The sequence below is a fragment of the Pristiophorus japonicus genome, chromosome 32 (genome assembly GCF_044704955.1).
Source record: "Pristiophorus japonicus isolate sPriJap1 chromosome 32, sPriJap1.hap1, whole genome shotgun sequence".
NCBI classification, from domain to species: Eukaryota; Metazoa; Chordata; class Chondrichthyes; family Pristiophoridae; genus Pristiophorus; species Pristiophorus japonicus.
Genome location: NC_092008.1, coordinates 8863055 through 8882218, shown reverse-complemented (window position 1 = coordinate 8882218; position 19164 = coordinate 8863055). Strand labels below are relative to the sequence as shown.

Below are 19164 nucleotides of genomic sequence, written 5' to 3'. Positions count from 1 at the left end.
AAAGGATAGACGGGCTGGGGGTCTCTTCTCTGGAAAAAAGAGTGCTGAGGGGTGACCTAAAAGGTCTTTAAAATAGATTTTGATCGAGTGGATACGGAGATGTTCCCCACTTGTGGAGACCAGAACTAGGGGGCCATCAATTATAAGATGGTCACTAATAAACCCAATTCAGGAGAAACTTCTTTACCCAGAGAGCGGTTGAGGTGAATGGTATTTAAGGGGAGGCTGGACAAGTAGATGTGAGCAGACAAGGTGATTGACGTGAGCTCTGACCAATAGGGAGAGTGGGTGGAGCTTGGAGGACTTGGGTGGCAGTGGATCCTCCAACCAATCGGGCAGCCTGAGGGGCGGGACTCCTGCCCTGGGCGTGTTTGAGAGGACAATGTCGAGGGAGCTTTACTCTATCTAATCCTGAGTTGTGCCGGACCAGAGAGTGTTTGATGATGACGCTAGTTACTCAGATCGATGAACGCACCTCGCGCCATGAAAGGAGTGGCCCAGGGAGCGGCATGGAGGCTTGCCACGACCGGGTACAACGCGAGCTGGTGTAGGAGAGTGACGTCCTCAAGGTCCAGGTTGGTGATTGGAGCGTGGGCAGGAGCGGCGAGGTCGGGGGTGAAGGAGCGGCGAGAGATTGTGGAGGGACATGACCGGGGTCCAGGAGAGGCGTGAGTTCAGGGGCCCAGGGGCAGCACTGGGCCCAGCCCACACTGTACGATATGTGAGTGCACTAAGTCCGTGCAGCAGAGCTGATCTCCAGTCGTCCTGGCTAACCCTTGCCCCTGGACCCAGACCTCGCTCTGTCAAGCCCCGTGTGGTGGCTGGTGTGCAACGGTCACCCCACGTTTAAAAAAAAAAAATCCACCCACAGGCATCTCCCACCCTTCGGGATGTAGTTCGGGATCCGGAGTATTAGGTCCTTCATTGAAACACCTGTGAACTTGTCTCTTTTTTGGTGTGGATGCAAGTCATCCTCGTTTCGAGGGAAAGCCTATGACAGACCAGCAGATGAGTGAGAAGGATGTAGAGGGTAATGAGGAAAGACTGGAGGAGGCTCAAGTGAAGCATTGACTAGTTGGCTGGAATGGCCTGATTCTGTGCCGTCTATCCCGTGATGCAAACGGCCTTCGATGAGCAAACCAATTGCAGGGAACCTCCTGATTGTAGTCCCTTGTGTTGCTAAGCATGTTCCAACATTTTCTCTCTCTCGGCAACGGTGCAATATATCCTGTTGCGTTTTTTTTATATAAAACATGTCGACCAGACAGCCTGGTGTCGAGGCTGCAATTGGCCGCCTCCCATTCTTGGGAGAGGAAATTGAGTCTTCCCTCGAGTCTACGGCACAGATTCGGGCCCTCCACTCCGTGCTGGTGTTTGTGCTCCACACCAGTCCCCTCTCTCCCCCTCCCTTAAATGCATTGATACTATTCACCTCGACCACTCCCTGTGGCAGCGAGTTCCACATTCTCACCACTCTCTGGGTAAAGAAGTTTCTCCTGAATTCCCCATTGGATTGATCAGTGACCGTCTTGTATTGATGGCCCCCTAGTTCTGGTCTCTTCCACAAGTGGGAACATCCTTTCTACGTCTACCCTATCGAGACTCTTTATTATAAAGACCTCTATCAGGCCACCCCTCAATCTTTTTTTTTCTAGAGCAGAGCCTACATCTGTTCAATCTTTCCTGATGGGTATAACATCAGTTCGAGTATCCTCCTTGTAAATCTTTTTTGCATCTTCTCTCGTGTTTCTATATCCTTTTTTTTTATAATATGGAGATCAGAACTGTGCACGGTGCTCCCAGTGTGGTCTAACCAAGGTATATGGAGACCAGAACTGTGCACGGTGCTCCCAGTGTGGTCTAACCAAGGTCTATGGAGACCAGAACTGTGCACGGTGCTCCCAGTGTGGCCTAACCCAGGTCTATGGAGACCAGAACTGTGCACGGTGCTCCCAGTGTGGCCTAACCCAGGTATATGGAGACCAGAACTGTGCAGAGTGCTCCCAGTGTGGCCTAACCCAGGTATATGGAGACCAGAACTGTGCACGGTGCTCCCAGTGTGGTCTAACCCAGGTAAACAGATGAGGAAAAATTTCTTGAGGGTTGTAAATCTGTGGAATTTGCTGCTTGAGAGCTGGGACATTGAATAAATTTAAAACAGCAATAGACAGTTTCTTAAATAAGGGGTTACGGGGATCGGGCAGGGAAGTGGAGCTGAGTCCATGATCGGATTAGCCATGATCTTTTGAATGGCGGAGCAGGCTCGAGGGGCCGAATGGCGCCTCCTGTTTATGGTTTTGTATGGAGACCAGAACTCTGCACAGCGCTCCAAATGCGGTCTAACCAAAGTTCAATATGAGTTTAACATAATGTCTCTGCTTTTCGATTCTGTCCCTGTAGAAATGAACCTGAGCTTGGTTGGCGGGTTTTATGGCTGTATTTTCCTGCGTGTCCAAATTTTGTCTAACCTTTTCATGTTCCTCCTGTTCCACCAGGCGTGCATTCTATTGAGGTTGCCTATGATGACTCTCCCGTCCCCAATAGCCCCTTCAGGGTGCCAGTCACAGAGGGCTGTGACTCGAGCAGGGTTCGTGCCTATGGGCCAGGCCTGGATGGCGGTATCACCAACAAGCCCAACAAGTTCACCGTGGAAACCAGGTAGGCGGCCCTCCTTCAAACCCTGTCCCAACATCTCTGCCTGTGGCTTGCTGACAAATTCTGATAATGCTCCCGTCTTGTGTGGTCGTAGCAAAACCAATGTCTATGTCGGACATCCAGGCTAAATCTTCCAGGGAGCAGGCCATTGGGCCCCTTGAGCCTGCTCCGCCATTTAATACGATCGTGGCTGATCCGATCATGGGCTCGGCTCCACTTCCCTGCCCGATCCCCTTATCCCCTTATCGGTTAAGAAACTGTCTTAAATTTAAGACCGATAATGTCCCGGCTTCCACAGCTGAGGCAGTGAATTCCACAGATTTACATCCCTCAGAAGAAATTCCTCCTCATCTGTTTTAAATGGGCGGCCCCTTATTCTGAGACCATGCCCCCTAGTTCTAGCCTCCCCCATCAGTGGAAACATCCTCTCTGCATCCACCTTGTTGAGCCCCTTCAATCTTATACATTTTGATAAGGTCACCCCTCATTCTTCTGAATTCCAATGAGTAGAGGCCCAACCTCCTCAACCTTTCCTCATAAGTCAACCCCCTCATCCCTGGAATCAACCATTTAGGACCAAGTGAGTGAAGAAGTTTCTCCCATGAGTTGTGAACCTGTGGAATTCCTTACTGCAGAGTGTTGTTGAGGCCAGTTCATTGGATATATTCAAGAGGGAGTTAGTCATGGCCCTTACGGCTCAAGAGGTATGGAGAGAAAGCAGGAAAGGTGAATGATCAACCATGATCTTATTGAATGGTGGTGCAGGCTCGAATGGCCTACTCCTGCACCTATATTCTATATTTCTATGTCTCATCAGCAAACTTGGCTACATTACACTCTGTCCCTTCTTTCAAGTTGTTAACATAGATTGTAAATAGTTAGGGTCCCAGCACTGATCCTGGTTACGGCACTTCGAGCACACCTCCAGATGTGGTGAGTTTCTGCCTCTACCATCCTTTCAGGCAGAGTTCTCAACCCCCGCCACCCTCTGTGAAAGAATTTCCCCCCTCCATAGAAAATAGGAGCAGTATTCGGCCCCTCAAGCCTATAAGATCATGGCTAATCTGCTATCTCCACACCATCTACTTAAAATCTATTCCCCCTAGTTGTTATCCACTCTAAGGGAAACGGGTCCATCCCATCTACTCTATCCAGGCCCGTCATTGTTTTATACACCTCAATCATAGAAACATAGAAAATAGGTGCAGGAGTAGGCCATTTGAGCCTGCACTGCCATTCTAGAAGATCATGGCTGATCATGCAACTTCAGTACCCCATTCCTGCTTTCTCTCCATACCCCCTGATCCCTTTAACCGTAAGGGCCATATCTAACTTTCTTTTGAATATATCAAATGAACTGGCCTCAACAACTTTCTATGGTAGAGAATTCCACAGATTCACCACTGAGTGAAATTTCTCCATCTCGGTCCTAAATGGCTTACCCCTTATCCTTAGACTGTGACCCCTGGTTCTGGACCTCCCCAACATCAGGAACATTCTTCCTGCATCTAACCTGTCCAATCCCGTCAGAATTTTATGTTTCTATGAGATCCCCCCTCATCCTTCTAAACTCCAGTGAATACAGGCCCAGGCGATCCAGTCTCTCCTCATGTCAGTCCTGCCATCCCGGGAATCAGTCTGGTGAACCTTCGCTGCACTCAATAGCAAGAACATCCTTCCTCAGATTAGGAGACCAAAACTGAACACAATATTCCAGGTGAGGCCTCACCAAGGCCCTGTACAACTGCAGTAAGACCTCCCTGCTCCTACACTCCAATCCCCTAGCTATGAAGACCAACATACCATTTGCTGCCTGCTGTACCTGCATGCCAACTTTCAATGACTGATGTACCATGACACCCAGGTCTCGTTGCACCTCCCCTTTTCCTAATCTGTCGCCATTCAGACAATAATCTGCCTTCCTGCTTTTGGACCCAAAGTGGATAACCTCACATTTATCGACATTATACTGCATCTGCCATGCATTTGCCCACTCACCTAACCTGTCCAAGTCACCCTGCAGCCTCTTGGTGTCCTCCTCACAGCTCACACTGCCATCCAGCTTAGTGTCATCTGCAAACTTGGAGATATTACACTCAATTCCTTCATCTAAATCATTGATATATATTGTAAATAACTGGGGTCCCAGCACTGAGCCCTGCGGCACCCCACTAGTCACTGCCTGCCATTCTGAAAAGGACCCGTTTATCCTGACTCTCTGCTTCCTGTCTGCCAACCAGTTCTCTATCCACGTCAGTACATTACCCCCAATACCATGTGCTTTAATTTTGCACACCAATCTCTTGTGTGGGACCTTGTCAAAAGCCTTTTGAAAGTCTAAATACACATCCACTGGTTCTCCCTTGTCCACTCTATTAGTTACATTCTCAAAATTCTAGAAGATTTGTCAGGTATGATTTCCCTTTCATAAATCCATGCTGACTTTCCAAATGCGCTGTTATTTCATCTTTAATAATTGGTTCCAACATTTTCCCCACTAATGTCAGGCTAACTGGCCTATAATTACCCATTTTCTCTGCCTCCTTTTTAGAAAGTGGTGTTACATTAGCTACCCTCCAGTCCATCAGAACTGATCCAGAGTTGATAGAATCAGGTCTCCCCTCAGCCTCCTCTGTTCCAAAGAAAACAACCCCAGCCTACCCAATCTTTCCTCATAGTTATAATTCTCCAGTCCTGACAACATCCTGGTAAATCTCCTCTGTACCCTCTCCAGTGCAACAGCCTGGTAAATCTCCTCTGTACCCTCTCCAGTGCAACATCCTGGTAAATCTCCTCTGTACCCTCTCCAGTGCAATCACATTGTACCTGTAATGTGGTGACCAGAACTGCACGCAGTACTCCAGCTGTGGCCTAACCAGCGTTTTATGCAGTTCGAGCATAACCTCCTTGCTCCTTGTGTGGTGATTCTTCCCGATATTTCCTAGTCTGTCATCGAGGGCTGAGGGGAGATTGCTGAAGGGCTTCAGCGACAGTCCAAAATGGTCTGGATTTGGACCAGTTGGTAGGTGGTTCTAGTTGGCACGTCTTCGGTGTGGCGGCTATATTCTCTGGAGACTGCGTATTTGCTGCGGTAAAGTGGTGACCCGTTTGCAAACTGGGGCAGCCTATGATGTGTTTTGCGATATTTCTTACTGCGTTGAGGGTGCTGTACAAAACCCAAATTGTTGTGGGGGTGGTAAAACTATGTGGGAACCAGAGAGAACCATCGTCGGCAGTCCTCGATCGAGGAAGACTTGCTTCCACTCAGTCCATAGGTGGCTGAGCAGTCCAATACGAGAGCCACAGTCCTTGTCACGGGTGGGCTAGACCTTCGTTGAGGGGAGGGTGGGGACAGGTTTGCCGCACGCTCCTTCCGCTGCCTGCGCTTGGTTTCTGCACGCTCTCGGCGACGAGACTCGAGGTGCTCAGCGCCCCTCCCGGATGCACTCCCTCCACTTAGGGCGGACTGGTCTTTGGCCGGGGGGCTCCCAGGTGTCGGTGGGGATGTTGCACTTTATCAAGGAGGGTGGTCCCTTGTAACGTTTCCTCTGCCCACCTGGGGCTCACGTGCCGTGAAGGAGTTCAGAGTAGAGCACTTGCTTTGGGAGTCTCGTGTCGGGGCATGCCAGACACATGTGGCCCTGCCCAGCGGAGCTGGTCGAGTGTGGTCAGTGCTTCGATGTTGGCCTGGTCGAGGACGCTAACGTTGGTGCGTCTGTCCTCCCAGGGTATTTGCAGGCTCTTGCGGAGACATCGTTGGTGGTATTTCTCCAGCGATTGGCTGCAATGCTTGTGACGTTCCCTCAATAATTTTTTTTCTCTCTCTATCCTCAATCAAAAGGAATGCTGGGACAGGAGGGCTCGGCCTAGCTGTGGAAGGGCCATCTGAAGCCAAGATCACTTGCAAGGACAACAAAGATGGCAGCTGTTCCGTCGAGTACATCCCCTATGAGCCCGGCACCTACGATGTCATCATAACCTACGGTGGTCAACAAATACCAGGTAAGGAAGGGCCTCCCCACCACCCCTAGCTCTGTGTTGGCCTGATACTGAAGACAGGCAAAAAAAAAAAAATCTGCAGAGGGCTATCGACAGGCTAAGTGAGTGGGCAAGAATTTGGCAGATGGTGGTGAGAGGTTATCCACTTTGGCAGAAATCATAGAAAAGCAAAATTATGATTTTTTTTTTTAAATGGAGAAATATTGCTGCGGTACAGAGGGACCTGGGGGTCCTTGTGCATTAAACACAGTTAGTGTTACATATGTAAACATTGTAACTAAGACTTGCCACTAGAGGGCGCAACTGTTGGAGGCCCAATGGTCACCACACCTCGTGCAATGGTGTACAAGGTTGTCTGCCATGCTGCTTGGGCACTCTGGAGTTGTATTAAAGAGACTAAGGTCACATCAGTTTTTGCTCAGTACTCAGTCTTGAGGACTTCGAGCATATTTACCAATTAGTAAGCAGGCAGAAGTCCTGCTACAGCTTGTCATGTATTCAACCAGCATTGTAACGCATGTATAAACTGCCCAGTTGTACACTGAACAATGACCACTAGGTGGTGAACTTGTGGGAGACGCTCCTAACCTGGACCTTCAGGTATAAAAGGGGAAGCTCCACCCACCTTCATCACTTGAGTGCTAAAGAATAAAGGACAGGTCACAGACTGACCTCTTGAGCATGGGCCTCGTGTGCATTTATACAGTATAGTAAGGACGTATCAGTTATGCAGGGTATTGGTGAGGCCACACCTGGAGTACTGCGTGCAGTTTTGGTCTCTGTATTTAAGGAGGGATAGAAAATGGGTGCAGGAGTAGGCCATTCGGCCCTTCTAGCCTGCACTGCCATTCAATGAGTTCGTGGCTGAATACGCAACTTCAGTACCCCATTCCTGCTTTCTCACCATACCTCTTGATCCTCCTAGTAGTAAGGACTTCATCTAACTCCTTTTTGAATATATTTAGTGAATTGGCCTCAACAACTTTCTGGGGTAGAGAATTCCACAGGTTCACCACTCTCTGGGTGAAGAAGTTTCTCCTTATCTCGGTCCTAAATGGCTTACCCCTTATCCTTAGACTGTGACCCCTGGTTCTGGACTTTCCAAACATTGGGAACATTCTTCCTGCATCTAACCTGTTTAAACCCATCAGAATTTTAAATGTTTGAGGTCCCCTCATTCATCTGAACTCCAGTGAATACAAACCCAGTTGATTCAGTCTTTCTTGATAGGTCATTCCTGCATCCTGGGAATCAGTCTGGTGAACCTTTGCTGCACTCCCTCAATAGCAAGAATGTCCTTCCTCAAGTTAGGAGACCAAAACTGTACACAATACTCCAGGTGTGGCCTCACCAAGGCCCTGTACAACTGTAGCAACATCTCCCTGCCCCTGTACTCCAATCCCCTTACTATGAAGGCCAACATGTCATTTGCTTTCTTAACCACCTGCTGTACCTGCATGCCAACCTTCAATGACTGATGTACCATGACACCCAGGTCTTGTTGCACCTCCCCTTTTCCTAATGTCACCATTCAGATAATAGTCTGTCTCTCTGTTTTTACCACCAAAGTGGATAACCTCATTTATCCACATTATACTTCATCTGCCATGCATTTGCCCACTCACCTAACCTATCCAAGTCACTGCAGCCTCATAGCATCCTCCTCGCAGCTCACACTGCCACCCAACTTAGTGTCATCTGCAAATTTGGAGATACTACATTTAATCCCCTTGTCTAAATCATTAATGTAAACAGCTGGGGCCCCAGCACAGAACCTTGCGGTACCCCACAAGTCACTGCCTGCCATTCTGAAAAGTATCCATTTACTCCTACTCTTTGCTTCCTGTCTGACAACCAGTTCTCAATCCATGTCAGCACACTACCCCCAATCCCATGTGCTTTAACTTTGCACATTAATCTCTTGTGTGGGACCTTGTCGAAAGCCTTCTGAAAGTCCAAATACACCACATCAACTGGTTCTCCCTTGTCCACTCTACTGGAAACATCCTCAAAAAATTCCAGAAGATTTGTCAAGCATGATTTCCCTTTCACAAATCCATGTTGACTTGGACCTATCATGTCATCTCTTTCCAAATGCGCTGCTATGACATCCTTAATAATTGATTCCATCATTTTACCCACTACTGATGACAGGCTGACCGGTCTATAATTCCCTGTTTTTTCTCCCTTTTTTTAAAAAGTGGGGTTATATTGGTTACCCTTCACTCGATAGGAACTGATCCAGAGTCAATGGAATGTTGGAAAATGACTGTCAATGCATCCACTATTTCCAAGGCCACCTCCTTAAGAACTCTGGGATGCAGCCCATCAGGCCCTGGGGATTTATCAGCCTTCAATCCCATCAATTTCCCCAACACAATTTCCCAACTAATAAGGATTTCCCTCAGTTCCTCCTCCTTACTAGACCCTCTGACCCCTTTTATATCCGGAAGGTTGTTTGTGTCCTCCTCAGTGAATACCGAACCAAAGTAATTGTTCAATTGGTCCGCCATTTCTTTGTTCCCCGTTATGACTTCCCCTGATTCTGACTGCAGGGGACCTACGTTTGTCTTTACTAACCTTTTTCTCTTTTCATATCTATAGAAACTTTTGCAATCTGTCTTAATGTTCCCTGCAAGCTTCTTCTCGTACTCCATTTTCCCTGCCCTAATCAAACCTTTTGTCCTCCTCTGCTGAGTTCTAAATTTCTCCCAGTCTCCAGGTTCACTGCTATTTCTGGCCAATTTGTATGCCATTTCCTTGGCTTTAATACTATCCCTGATTTCCCTAGATAGCCACGGTTGAGCCACCTTCCCTTTTTTATTTTTACGCCAGACAGGAATGTACAATTGTTGTAGTTCATCCATGCGGTCTCTAAATGTCTGCCATTGCCCATCCACAGTCAACCCCTTCAGTATCATTCGCCAATCTATCCAAACCAATTCATGCCTCATGCCTTCAAAGTTAGCCTTCTTTAAGTTCTGGACCATGGTCTCTGAATTAACTGTTTCATTCTCCATCCTAATGCAGAATTCCACCATATTATGGTCACTCTTCCCCAAGGGGCCTCGCACAACGAGATTGCTAATTAATCTCCTCATTACACAATACCCAGTTTAACCATCCCTTATGCACTCCAGGAAATCCTCCTCTACCATATTGCTTCCAGTTTGGTTAGCCCAATCTATGCATATTGAAGTCACCCATGATAACTGCTGCACCTTTATTGCATGCACCCCTAATTTCCTGTTTGATGCCCTCCCCAACATCGCTGCTACTGTTTGGAGGTCTGTACACAACTCCCACTAATGTTTTTTGTCCTTTGGTGTTCTGCAGCTCTACCCATATAGATTCCACATCATCCAAGCTAATGTCCTTCCTAACTATTGCATTAATCTCCTCCTTAACCAGCAATGCTACCCCACCTCCTTTTCCTTTTATTCTATCCTTCCTGAATGTTGAATATCCCTGGACGTTGAGCTCTCAGCCCTGATCATCCTGGAGCCATGTCTCTAATCCCAATCACATATTTGTTAATATATCTTTGCACAGTTAATTCATCCACCTTATTACAGATACTCCTTGCATTAAGACACAAAGCCTTCAGGCTTGTTTTTTTAACACCCTTTGTCCTTTTAGAATTTTGCTGTACAGTGGCCCTTTTTGTTCTTTGCCTTGGGTTTCTCTGCCCTCCACTTTTCCTCATCTCATCTCCTTTCTGTCTTTTGCTTGTGTTTCCCTCTGTCTCCCTGCATTGGTTCCCATCCCCCTGCCATATTAGTTTAACTCCTCCCCAACAGCACTCGCAAACACTCCCCTAGGACATTGGTTCCGGCCCTGCCCAGGTGCAGACTGTCTGGTTTGTACTGGTCCCACATCCCCCAGAACCGGTTCCAATGCCCCAGGAATTTGAATCCCTCCCTGCTGCACCACTGCTTAAGCCACGTCTTCATCTGTGCTATCCTGCGATTCCTACTCTGACTAGCACGTGGCACTGGTAGTAATCCTGAGATTACTACTTTTGAGGTCCTACTTTTTAATTTAGCTCCTAGCTCCTTAAATTCGTTTCGTAGGACCTCATCCCTTTTTTTTTTTTTAAACCAATGTCGTTGGTACCAATGTGCACCACGACAACTGGCTGTTCTCCCTCCCTTTTTAGAATGTTCTGCACCCGCTCCGAGACATCCTTGACCCTTGCACCAGGGAGGCAACATACCATCCTGGAGTCTCGGTTGCGGCCGCAGAAACTCCTATCTATTCCCCTTACAATTGAATCCCCTATCACTATCGCTCTCCCACTCTTTTTTTTTCCTGCCCTCCTGTGCAGCAGAGCCAGCCACGGTGCCATGAACTTGGCTGCTGCTGCCCTCCCCTGATGAGTCATCCCCCTCAACAGTACCCAAAACGGTGTATCTGTTTTGCAGGGGGATGACCACAGGGGACCCCTGCACTACCTTCCTTGCACTACTCTTCCTGCTGGTCTTCCATTCTCTATCTGGCTGTGGACCCTTTCCCTGCGGTACGACCAACTCGCTACACGTGATACTCACGTCATTTTCAAAGGATATACTTCCATTGGCGGCAGTTCAGAGGAGGTTCACTCGGTTGATTCCGGAGTTGAGGGGGTTGACTTATGAGGAAAGATTGAGGTGGTTTGGGCTGATGCACACTGGAGCTCAGAAGAATGAGGTGATCTTATTGAAAATTAAGATTCTGAGTGGGGGCTCGACGAGGTAGATGCAGAGAGGATGTTCCCCTTGTGGGGGGAATCTAGAACCAGGGGGCATCGTCTCAATGAGATCGCCCATTTAAGATGGAAATGAGGAGGAATTGAATTCTCTGCCCCAGAGAGCTGTGGAGGCTGGGTCATTGAATATATTTAAGGTGGAGATACAGATTTTTGAAAGATAAGGGAGTGAAGGGTGATGGGAGCGGGTGGGGAAGTGCAGCTGAGTCCATGATCGGATCAGCCATGATCTTATTAAATAGCGGAGCAGGCTTGAGGGGCCGAATGGCCAACTCCTGCTCCTGTTTCTTAAGATTGTCTTGAGCAGCCAAATAAGCCCCTCTCCCCAACTCTTCCTTCCTATTCCTTCAGGAAGTCCGTTCAAAGTGCCGGTGGGCGATACTGTTGACCCCACAAAGGTCAAGTGCGTGGGCCAGGGCCTGGGCACCAACGTCCGTGCCAATGTGCCGCAGTCCTTCAACGTTGACACCAGCAAGGCTGGAGCGGCTCCCTTGAACGTCAGTGTTGTGGGACCGAAAGGTAAGTCTTCAACTGAGTCACTTGCGCCTCACCTTGGCGAGTTTCCTCGTCTGTCTAGATTCCCTCGTGTCTTCTAACTCTTTGGTTCTCTCGTTGAGCTCCTCCTCCTAGCTGGAGATCTTGCTACTGGTCCATCCAATGTCTATTTTGTATTCCTTTCATACTTTCCTCTGCTTCCTAACCCGGTGTTACAATACAGACCTTTAACTTTGTCTCCCACATGCTCTCATTCCTTCCTTCCCAGAGGACTCCCAACTCTGCCATCCTGGTACTACCTGACACCAACCACTTTGTTTTTGGGACAATCCTAATCATAGGCAGTCCCTCCGAATTGAGGAAGACTTGCTTCCACTCTAACAATGAGCCCTTGGGTGGCTGAACAGTCCGATCCGGGAACCACAGTCCCTGTCACTGGTGGGACAGAGTGGTTGAGGGAAAGGGAGGGTGGGACTGGTTTGCCGCACGCTCCTTCCGCTGCCTGCGCTTGCTTTCTGCACGCTCTCGGCGACGGGACTCGAGGTGCTCAGCGCCCTCCCGGATGCACTTCCTCCACTTGGGGCGGACTGGTCTTTGGGCCCAGGGGCTCCCAGGTGTTGGTAGGGGATGTTGCACTTTATCAGGGAGGCTTTGAGGGTGGTCCCTGTAACGTTCCCCCTGCCCACCTGGGGCTCGCTTGCCGTGTAGGAGTTCCAAGTAGAGCGCTTGCTTTGGGAGTCTCTGTCCGCATGCCCGAAACGTGTGGCTCGCCCAGCGGAGCTGGTCGAGTGTGGTCAGTGCTTTGATGTTGGCCTGGTCGAGGACGCTAATGTTGGTGCGTCTGCCCTCCCGGGGGATTTGCAGGATCTTGCGGAGACAGCGTTGGTGGTATTTCTCCAGCGACTCGAGGTGTCTACTGTACATGGTCCATGTCTCTGAGCCATACAGGAGGGCGGGTATCACTACAGCCCTGTAGACCATGAGCTGGGTGGCAGATTTGAGTGCCTGGTGACTGACTGGTGAAGACCATCTGGCCCATCCAGCCTGCCCCCCCCCCCCACAATCGCAATACCCGCGTATCAACATACACACTCCCCACCCCACCCAAAACCTTGTGATCTCCTGGGGGAGTGAGGCAAAAAACTAGATTTTTTTTTTTTAAATCCCCTGGCCAATTTGTGGGGGGGGGAGATCTGGGAGATGGCTCTCCGAAACTAGTCTGGGAGATCACCCTGGCCCCAAATTCTCTGCAGCACCCACCCTGCTGTCTGAGGCAATCTCTGCCGCAGCCAGAAACGAATCCAGCTTTCGCTTGCAGGAATTCAGCGAAGTCTGCATCCACCACATGAAATGGCAGCTTGTTCCAGAGGTTTACTATTCTCTGAGAACAGAACCACCTCCTGACGTCTAACCTCGGTCTAGCCCAAGGCAACTTAAATTTGTGCCCCCTGGTCCTGCCTAACCTGTTTCATTGAAATAAACAGTCAGCCGGAACACCATCTCTTCCCTTCATTATCTTATAAACCTCAATCATATCCCCGCCTAAGTCTACGCTGCAGTTAAGAGCTGGGACTCTGTATCTTATCTGGATAACTAAGATGCTGTAGACTTGGAATTCGTCCTAGTGGTCGTCTTCTGCACCCTTTCCAGAGCTGATATCGCCCACCATGTGAGACGACCAAAACTGGACACCGTTTCCCAGTGTGGCCTGACTACGGTCATAAGAAATAGGAGCAGGAGTCGGCCATTCGGCCCCTCGAGCCTGCTCCGCCATTTAATACGATCATGGCTGATCCGATCATGGACTCGGCTCCGCTTCCCCGCCCGCTCCCCATAACCCTTCACTCCCTTATCACTCAAAAATCTATATCTCCGCCTTCTGAATATATTCAATGTCCCAGTCTCCACAGCTCTCTGGGGCAGAGAATTCCACAGATTTACAACCCTCAGAAGAAATTCTTCCTCATCTCAGTTTTAAATGGGCGGCCCCTTAATCCAAGACCATGCCCCCTAGTTCTAGTCTCTGCCATCAGTGGAAACATCCTCTCTGCATCCACCTTGTCAAGCCCCCTCACTTCAATAAGATTCCCTCCGTCATAATTCCAATGAATAGAGGCCCAACCTACTCGACCTGTCCTCAAGCCAACCCCCTCCTCTCCGGAATCGACCGAGGTGAACCCTTTAAGAACTGCCTCCAAGGCAAGTATATCCTCTGAATATGGAGAGCAATACTGCACGCAGTACTCCAGGTGTGGCCTCACCAATACCCTGTACAGTTGTACAAGGACAAATCAATATGCCTCGTCTTATACTAAATTGTTTTTTTGGGAGCTCCCATCTCTAACTCTTCGACCTTGATGTCCTGCACCTTCCCCTCCCCCCCCCCCCCCCCCCCCCCCCCCCTCCTCCAACTAGTTTGAACTGACCACAGGCTTGGAAGCTCCTTGTGTCAATCTCTGGGATAAGACCGTAACAGTAATAATTACCCCCATGTGTGTCTGTCTTTTAGGAGTTGTGGAGCCTGTTGAAGTCATTGACAATCCAGACCGAACGAAAACAGTCAGCTATGTGCCAACCCGTGAGGGCCCGTATACAGTCTCTGTCCAGTACGCTGATCAGGAGATCCCACGAAGGTATGTGGACACGGGAGGCCTATGGCCAAGATCGACTTGTGTCTTCTGCTCCTGCACTGTCATTTAGAACCGCAACTTGCGTTTGTCTTGATGTCCTCCATTGGGCAGTCCCTCGGGATCAAGGAAGACTTGCTTCCACTCTTAACACGAGTCCTTAGGTGGCTGAACAGTCCAATACGGGAACCACAGTCCCTGTCACAGGGTGGGACAGACAGTGGTTGAGGGAAGGGGTGGGTGGGACTGGTTTGCCGCACGCTCCTTCCGCTGCCTGCGCTTGGTTTCTGCACGCTCTCGGCGACGAGACTCGAGGTGCTCAGCGCCCTCCTGGATGCACTCCCTCCACTTAGGGCGGACTGGTCTTTGGGCCCAGGGACTCCCAGGTGTCGGTGGGGATGTCGCATTTTATCAGGGAGGCTTTGAGGATGGTCCCTTGTAACGTTTCCTCTGCCCACCTTTGGCTCGTTTGCCCGTGAAGGAGTTCCGAGTAGAGCGCTTGCTTTGGGAGTCTCGTGTCGGGGGCATGCGGACAATGTGGCCCTGCCCAGCGGTGCTGGTCGAGTGTGGTTAGTGCTTCGATGCTGGGGATGTTGGCCTGGTCGAGGGCGCTAACATTGGTGCGTCGGTCCTCCCGGGGGATTTGTAGGATCTTGCGGAGACATCGTTGATGTACTTTATGGGAGCCTCATCTTGCCCCCGAGCAGCATGAGATATTGGGACAGGTTATCAAAAGCTTGATCAAAAAGGAGGTTTCTAACCTACGAGATTCAGAGGGGGATTGATGGGGTCGATGCTGAGGCTGTTTTCCCCCTGGCTGGAAAGTCTAGAACATAAGAACATAAATAGGAGCAGGAGTCGGCCATTCGGCCCCTCGAGCCTGCCCTGCCATTTAATACGATCATGGCTGATCCAATCATGGACTCAGCTCCACTTCCCTGCCCGCCCCCTTATCCCCTTATCGGTTAAGAAACTGTCTATCTCTGTCTTAAATATATTCAATGTCCTGGCTTCCACAGCTCTCTGAGGCAGCGAATTCCACAGATTTACAACCCTCTAAGAAATTCCTCCTCATCTCAGAATAAGGGACCGTCCATTTAAAACTTAGATCATGCCCCCTAGTTCTAGTCTCCCCCATCAGTGGAAACATCCTCTCTGCATCCACCTTGTCGAGCCCCCTCATAATCTTATAGGTTTCAATAAGATCACCTCTCATTCTTCTGAATTCCAATGAGTAGAGGCCCAACCTCCTCAACCTTTCCTCATAAGTCAACCCCCTCATCCCCGGAATCAACCGAGTGAACCTTCTCTGAACTGCCTCCAAAGCAAGTCTATCCTTTTGTAAATATGGAAACCAAAACTGCACGCAGTACTCCAGGGGTCACAATCTCAGGATCAGGGGTCGACCATTTTGGACTGAGATGTGAAGGAATTTTTCACTGTGGTGCATCTGTGGAATTCTCTGCCCCCGAGGACTGTGGAGGCTGAGTCAGTGAGTATATTCGAGGGCTGAGAGATTTTTGCAGTCTTGGACGGAGGAATCGGATGGGAAAGTGGTTTTGAGGTCGATCAGCTGTGATCTTATTGAATGGCGGAGCAGGCTCGAGGGGCCGAATGGCCGACTCCTGCTCCTAATGTTCTTTAGGAGCACCTTGGGAGGTTTAGGGAGGGAGTTCCAGAGCTTGGGGCCCAGGCGGCTGAAGGCACGGTCACCAATGGTGGAGCGATGGAAATCTGGAATTGTGCAAGAGGCTGGAATTGGAGGCACGCAGAGATGTTGGAGGGGGTTTGAGATGGGGAGGGGTGTCGGGGCTGGAGGATGTTGGAAATGGGGAGGGAGGAGGCCACGGAGGGATTTGAACATGAGTTAACAAAGGTGTGGATGAGGCTTTAGCAGATGAGCTGGAATCTTGTGGGCCTCCGAGATCTCTGCTCTGTGCAAGAGGCCTTCAATTCCGGCCTCTTGCACAATCCCCGATTCCCATCGCTCCACCATTGTACTTTTCAGAATGACAGGCAGTGACTAGTGGGGTACCGCAAGGTTCTGTGCTGGGGCCCCAGCTGTTTACATTGTACATTAATGATTTAGACGAGGGGATTAAATGTATCTCCAAATTTGCAGATGACACTAAGTTGGGTGGCAGTGTGAGCTTCGAGGAGGATGCTATGAGGCTGCAGTGTGACTTGGATAGGTTAGGTGAGTGGGCAAATGCATGGCAGATGAAGTATAATGTGGATAAATGAGGTTATCCACTTTGGTGGTAAAAACAAAGACAGACTATTAACTGAATGGTGACAGCTTAGGAAAAGGGGGAAGGTGCAGCGAGACCTGGGTGTCATGGTACATCAGTCATTGAAGGTTGGCATGCAGGTACAGCAGGCGGTTAAGAAAGCAAATGGCATGTTGGCCTTCATAGCGAGGGGATTTGTGTACAGGGGCAGGGAGGTGTTGCTACAGTTGTACAGGGCCTTGGTGAGGCCACACCTGGAGTATTGTGTACAGTTTTGGTCTCCTAACTTGAGGAAGGACATTCTTGCTATTGAGGGAGTGCAGCGAAGGTTCACCAGACTGATTCCCGGGATGGCGGGACTGACATATTAAGAAAGACTGGATCAACTGGGCTTGTATTCACTGGAGTTCAGAAGAATGAGAGGGGATCTCATAGAAATGTTTAAAATTCTGATGGGTTTAGACAGCTTCGATGCAGGAAGAACGTTCCTGATGTTGGGGAAGTCCAGAACCAGGAGTCACAGTCGAAGGATAAGGGGTAAGCCATTTAGGACCGAGATGAGGAGAAAGAGTTGTGAACCTGTGGAATTCTCTACCACAAAGTTGTTGAGGCCAATTCACAAAAAATATTCAAAAAGGAGTTAGATGAAGTCCTTACTACTCGGGGGATCAAGGGGTATGGCGAGAAAGCAGGAATGGGGTACTGAAGTTACATGTTCAGCCATGAACTCATTGAATGGTGGTGCAGGCTCGAATGGCCGAATGGCCTACTCTTGCACCTATTTTCTATGTTTCTATTGGCGGCTGTGCCTTCAGCCGCCTGGGCCCCAAGCTCTGGAACTCCCTCCTTAAACTTGCCAGCGTGGAGAATCTCCGGGCTGGGTAGGGCAGCTATTTCTGAGGAAAGATTGGATAGGCTGGGTTATTTTCTTTGCAAGAGAGGTCGGCCCTCGGCCTCCTAGATTGAGGGGCCTGGATCGAGTGGATAGGATGGACCTGTTTCCCTTGGCAGAGGGGTCAACAACCAGGGGGCACCGATTTCAAGTAATTGGGGGGGGGGGGAGGAGGGAGAGGAGAGGAGGGGAGAGAGAGAGAGAGAGAGAGAGAGAGAGAGAAGAGGAGTTTTGAGAGGAAATGTCTTCACCCAGAGGTTGGTGGGGGTCTGGGGTGGAACTCGCTGCCTGAAAGGGGGGTAGAGGCAGAAACCCTCACATTTGGATATGCGCTCGAAGTACCGTAACCTACAGGGCTACGGACCCAGAGTGAGATTAGGCCGGGATGGCTCTCGGTCGGTCGGCCAGCGGGAAAACGCTCAGCCGAATGGCCTCCTGCGTCGTACTGTTTGTGACTCAATGACTCTGGTTGCAGAACTGCTCTTCGACCCTGGTGTGAATTATTTGTTTTTTCAGCCCGTTCAAGGTGAAGGTGTTGCCCACTCACGATGCCAGCAAAGTCAAGGCCAGCGGGCCAGGCCTCAACACGATGGGCGTGCCAGCGAGCCTCCCCGTGGAGTTCACCATCGACGCCAAGGACGCCGGGGAGGGGCTGTTGGCGGTTCAAATCACAGTGAGTCACTCCCCGGGCTGAAGTCCCAAGTAGAGAAAGGCCCCCCCCCCCCCCCCCCTCGTTTTCCCTCTGGACGTCAAACGCTTCACTCAGTCGGCGACTGTTGTAGTGCGGCGCTCCCTCGTCCACCTGGATCGCAGGACCGAGAGTCTGTGTGTCGTGGGGGCTCGAATCCACCGCCCTCTGACCTCCAGGCGACCCGCTGATCCTCGGCTCAATCCTGGCATGACTCGAGTTCTGTCGGGCCGTTCAAGCGCGTGCCATTGGGCGGGTCGTGGGGGGGGGGGGGTGCACTGTGTCCTCCAACCCCTCGACTCTCTCTTTGTCTGTTTTCCCTCGTCCGACTGAACCTGTTTCCACCCTTCAATCGCAGGACCCGGAGGGCAAGCCCAAGAAGGCCAACATTCGCGACAACCAGGACGGGACCTACACCGTCTCCTACATCCCAGCCATGACTGGCCGCTACACCATCCTCATCAAATATGGCGGTGACGAAATCCCCTACTCCCCTACCGCATCCGGGCCCTCCCCACGGGCGATGCCAGCAAGTGCACAGTGACAGGTGAGTGGGCAATGCCACAGGTTCCTCTCCGACACACACCATCACTCCAATTAAAGCCCCCACCCCCATTCCTTTTAATGTACACATTTGCTGTTTGCTGCACACTTGTTTTTTTTTTTAAAAATGCATTTTTTTATGTTGAGCACAGTTTCCTTGTATCTCACTTGACCTTTCCTTGCTCTCTGCCCTTTCACCTCAGTGTCAATCGGAGGTCACGGGTTAGGTAAGCTGCTTGCTTGGATTGCCTGTTTAAAGATTTTATTCTTACCCCCCCCCCGCCCCC

At 50.1% G+C, this 19164-nt stretch overlaps 1 protein-coding gene across 1 annotated transcript in view; it reads left to right on the top strand.

The window, feature by feature from the left end:
- LOC139240457 (filamin-A-like) overlaps positions 1–19164 on the top strand; it is a 144614-nt gene that overhangs the window by 90420 nt on the left and 35030 nt on the right. Inside the window, 8 exon segments of the mRNA XM_070868991.1 lie at positions 2496–2658; positions 6497–6657; positions 11753–11920; positions 14406–14529; positions 18163–18319; positions 18693–18822; positions 18825–18881; positions 19081–19104. Coding sequence (XP_070725092.1) covers positions 2496–2658; positions 6497–6657; positions 11753–11920; positions 14406–14529; positions 18163–18319; positions 18693–18822; positions 18825–18881; positions 19081–19104 — 984 coding nt within the window.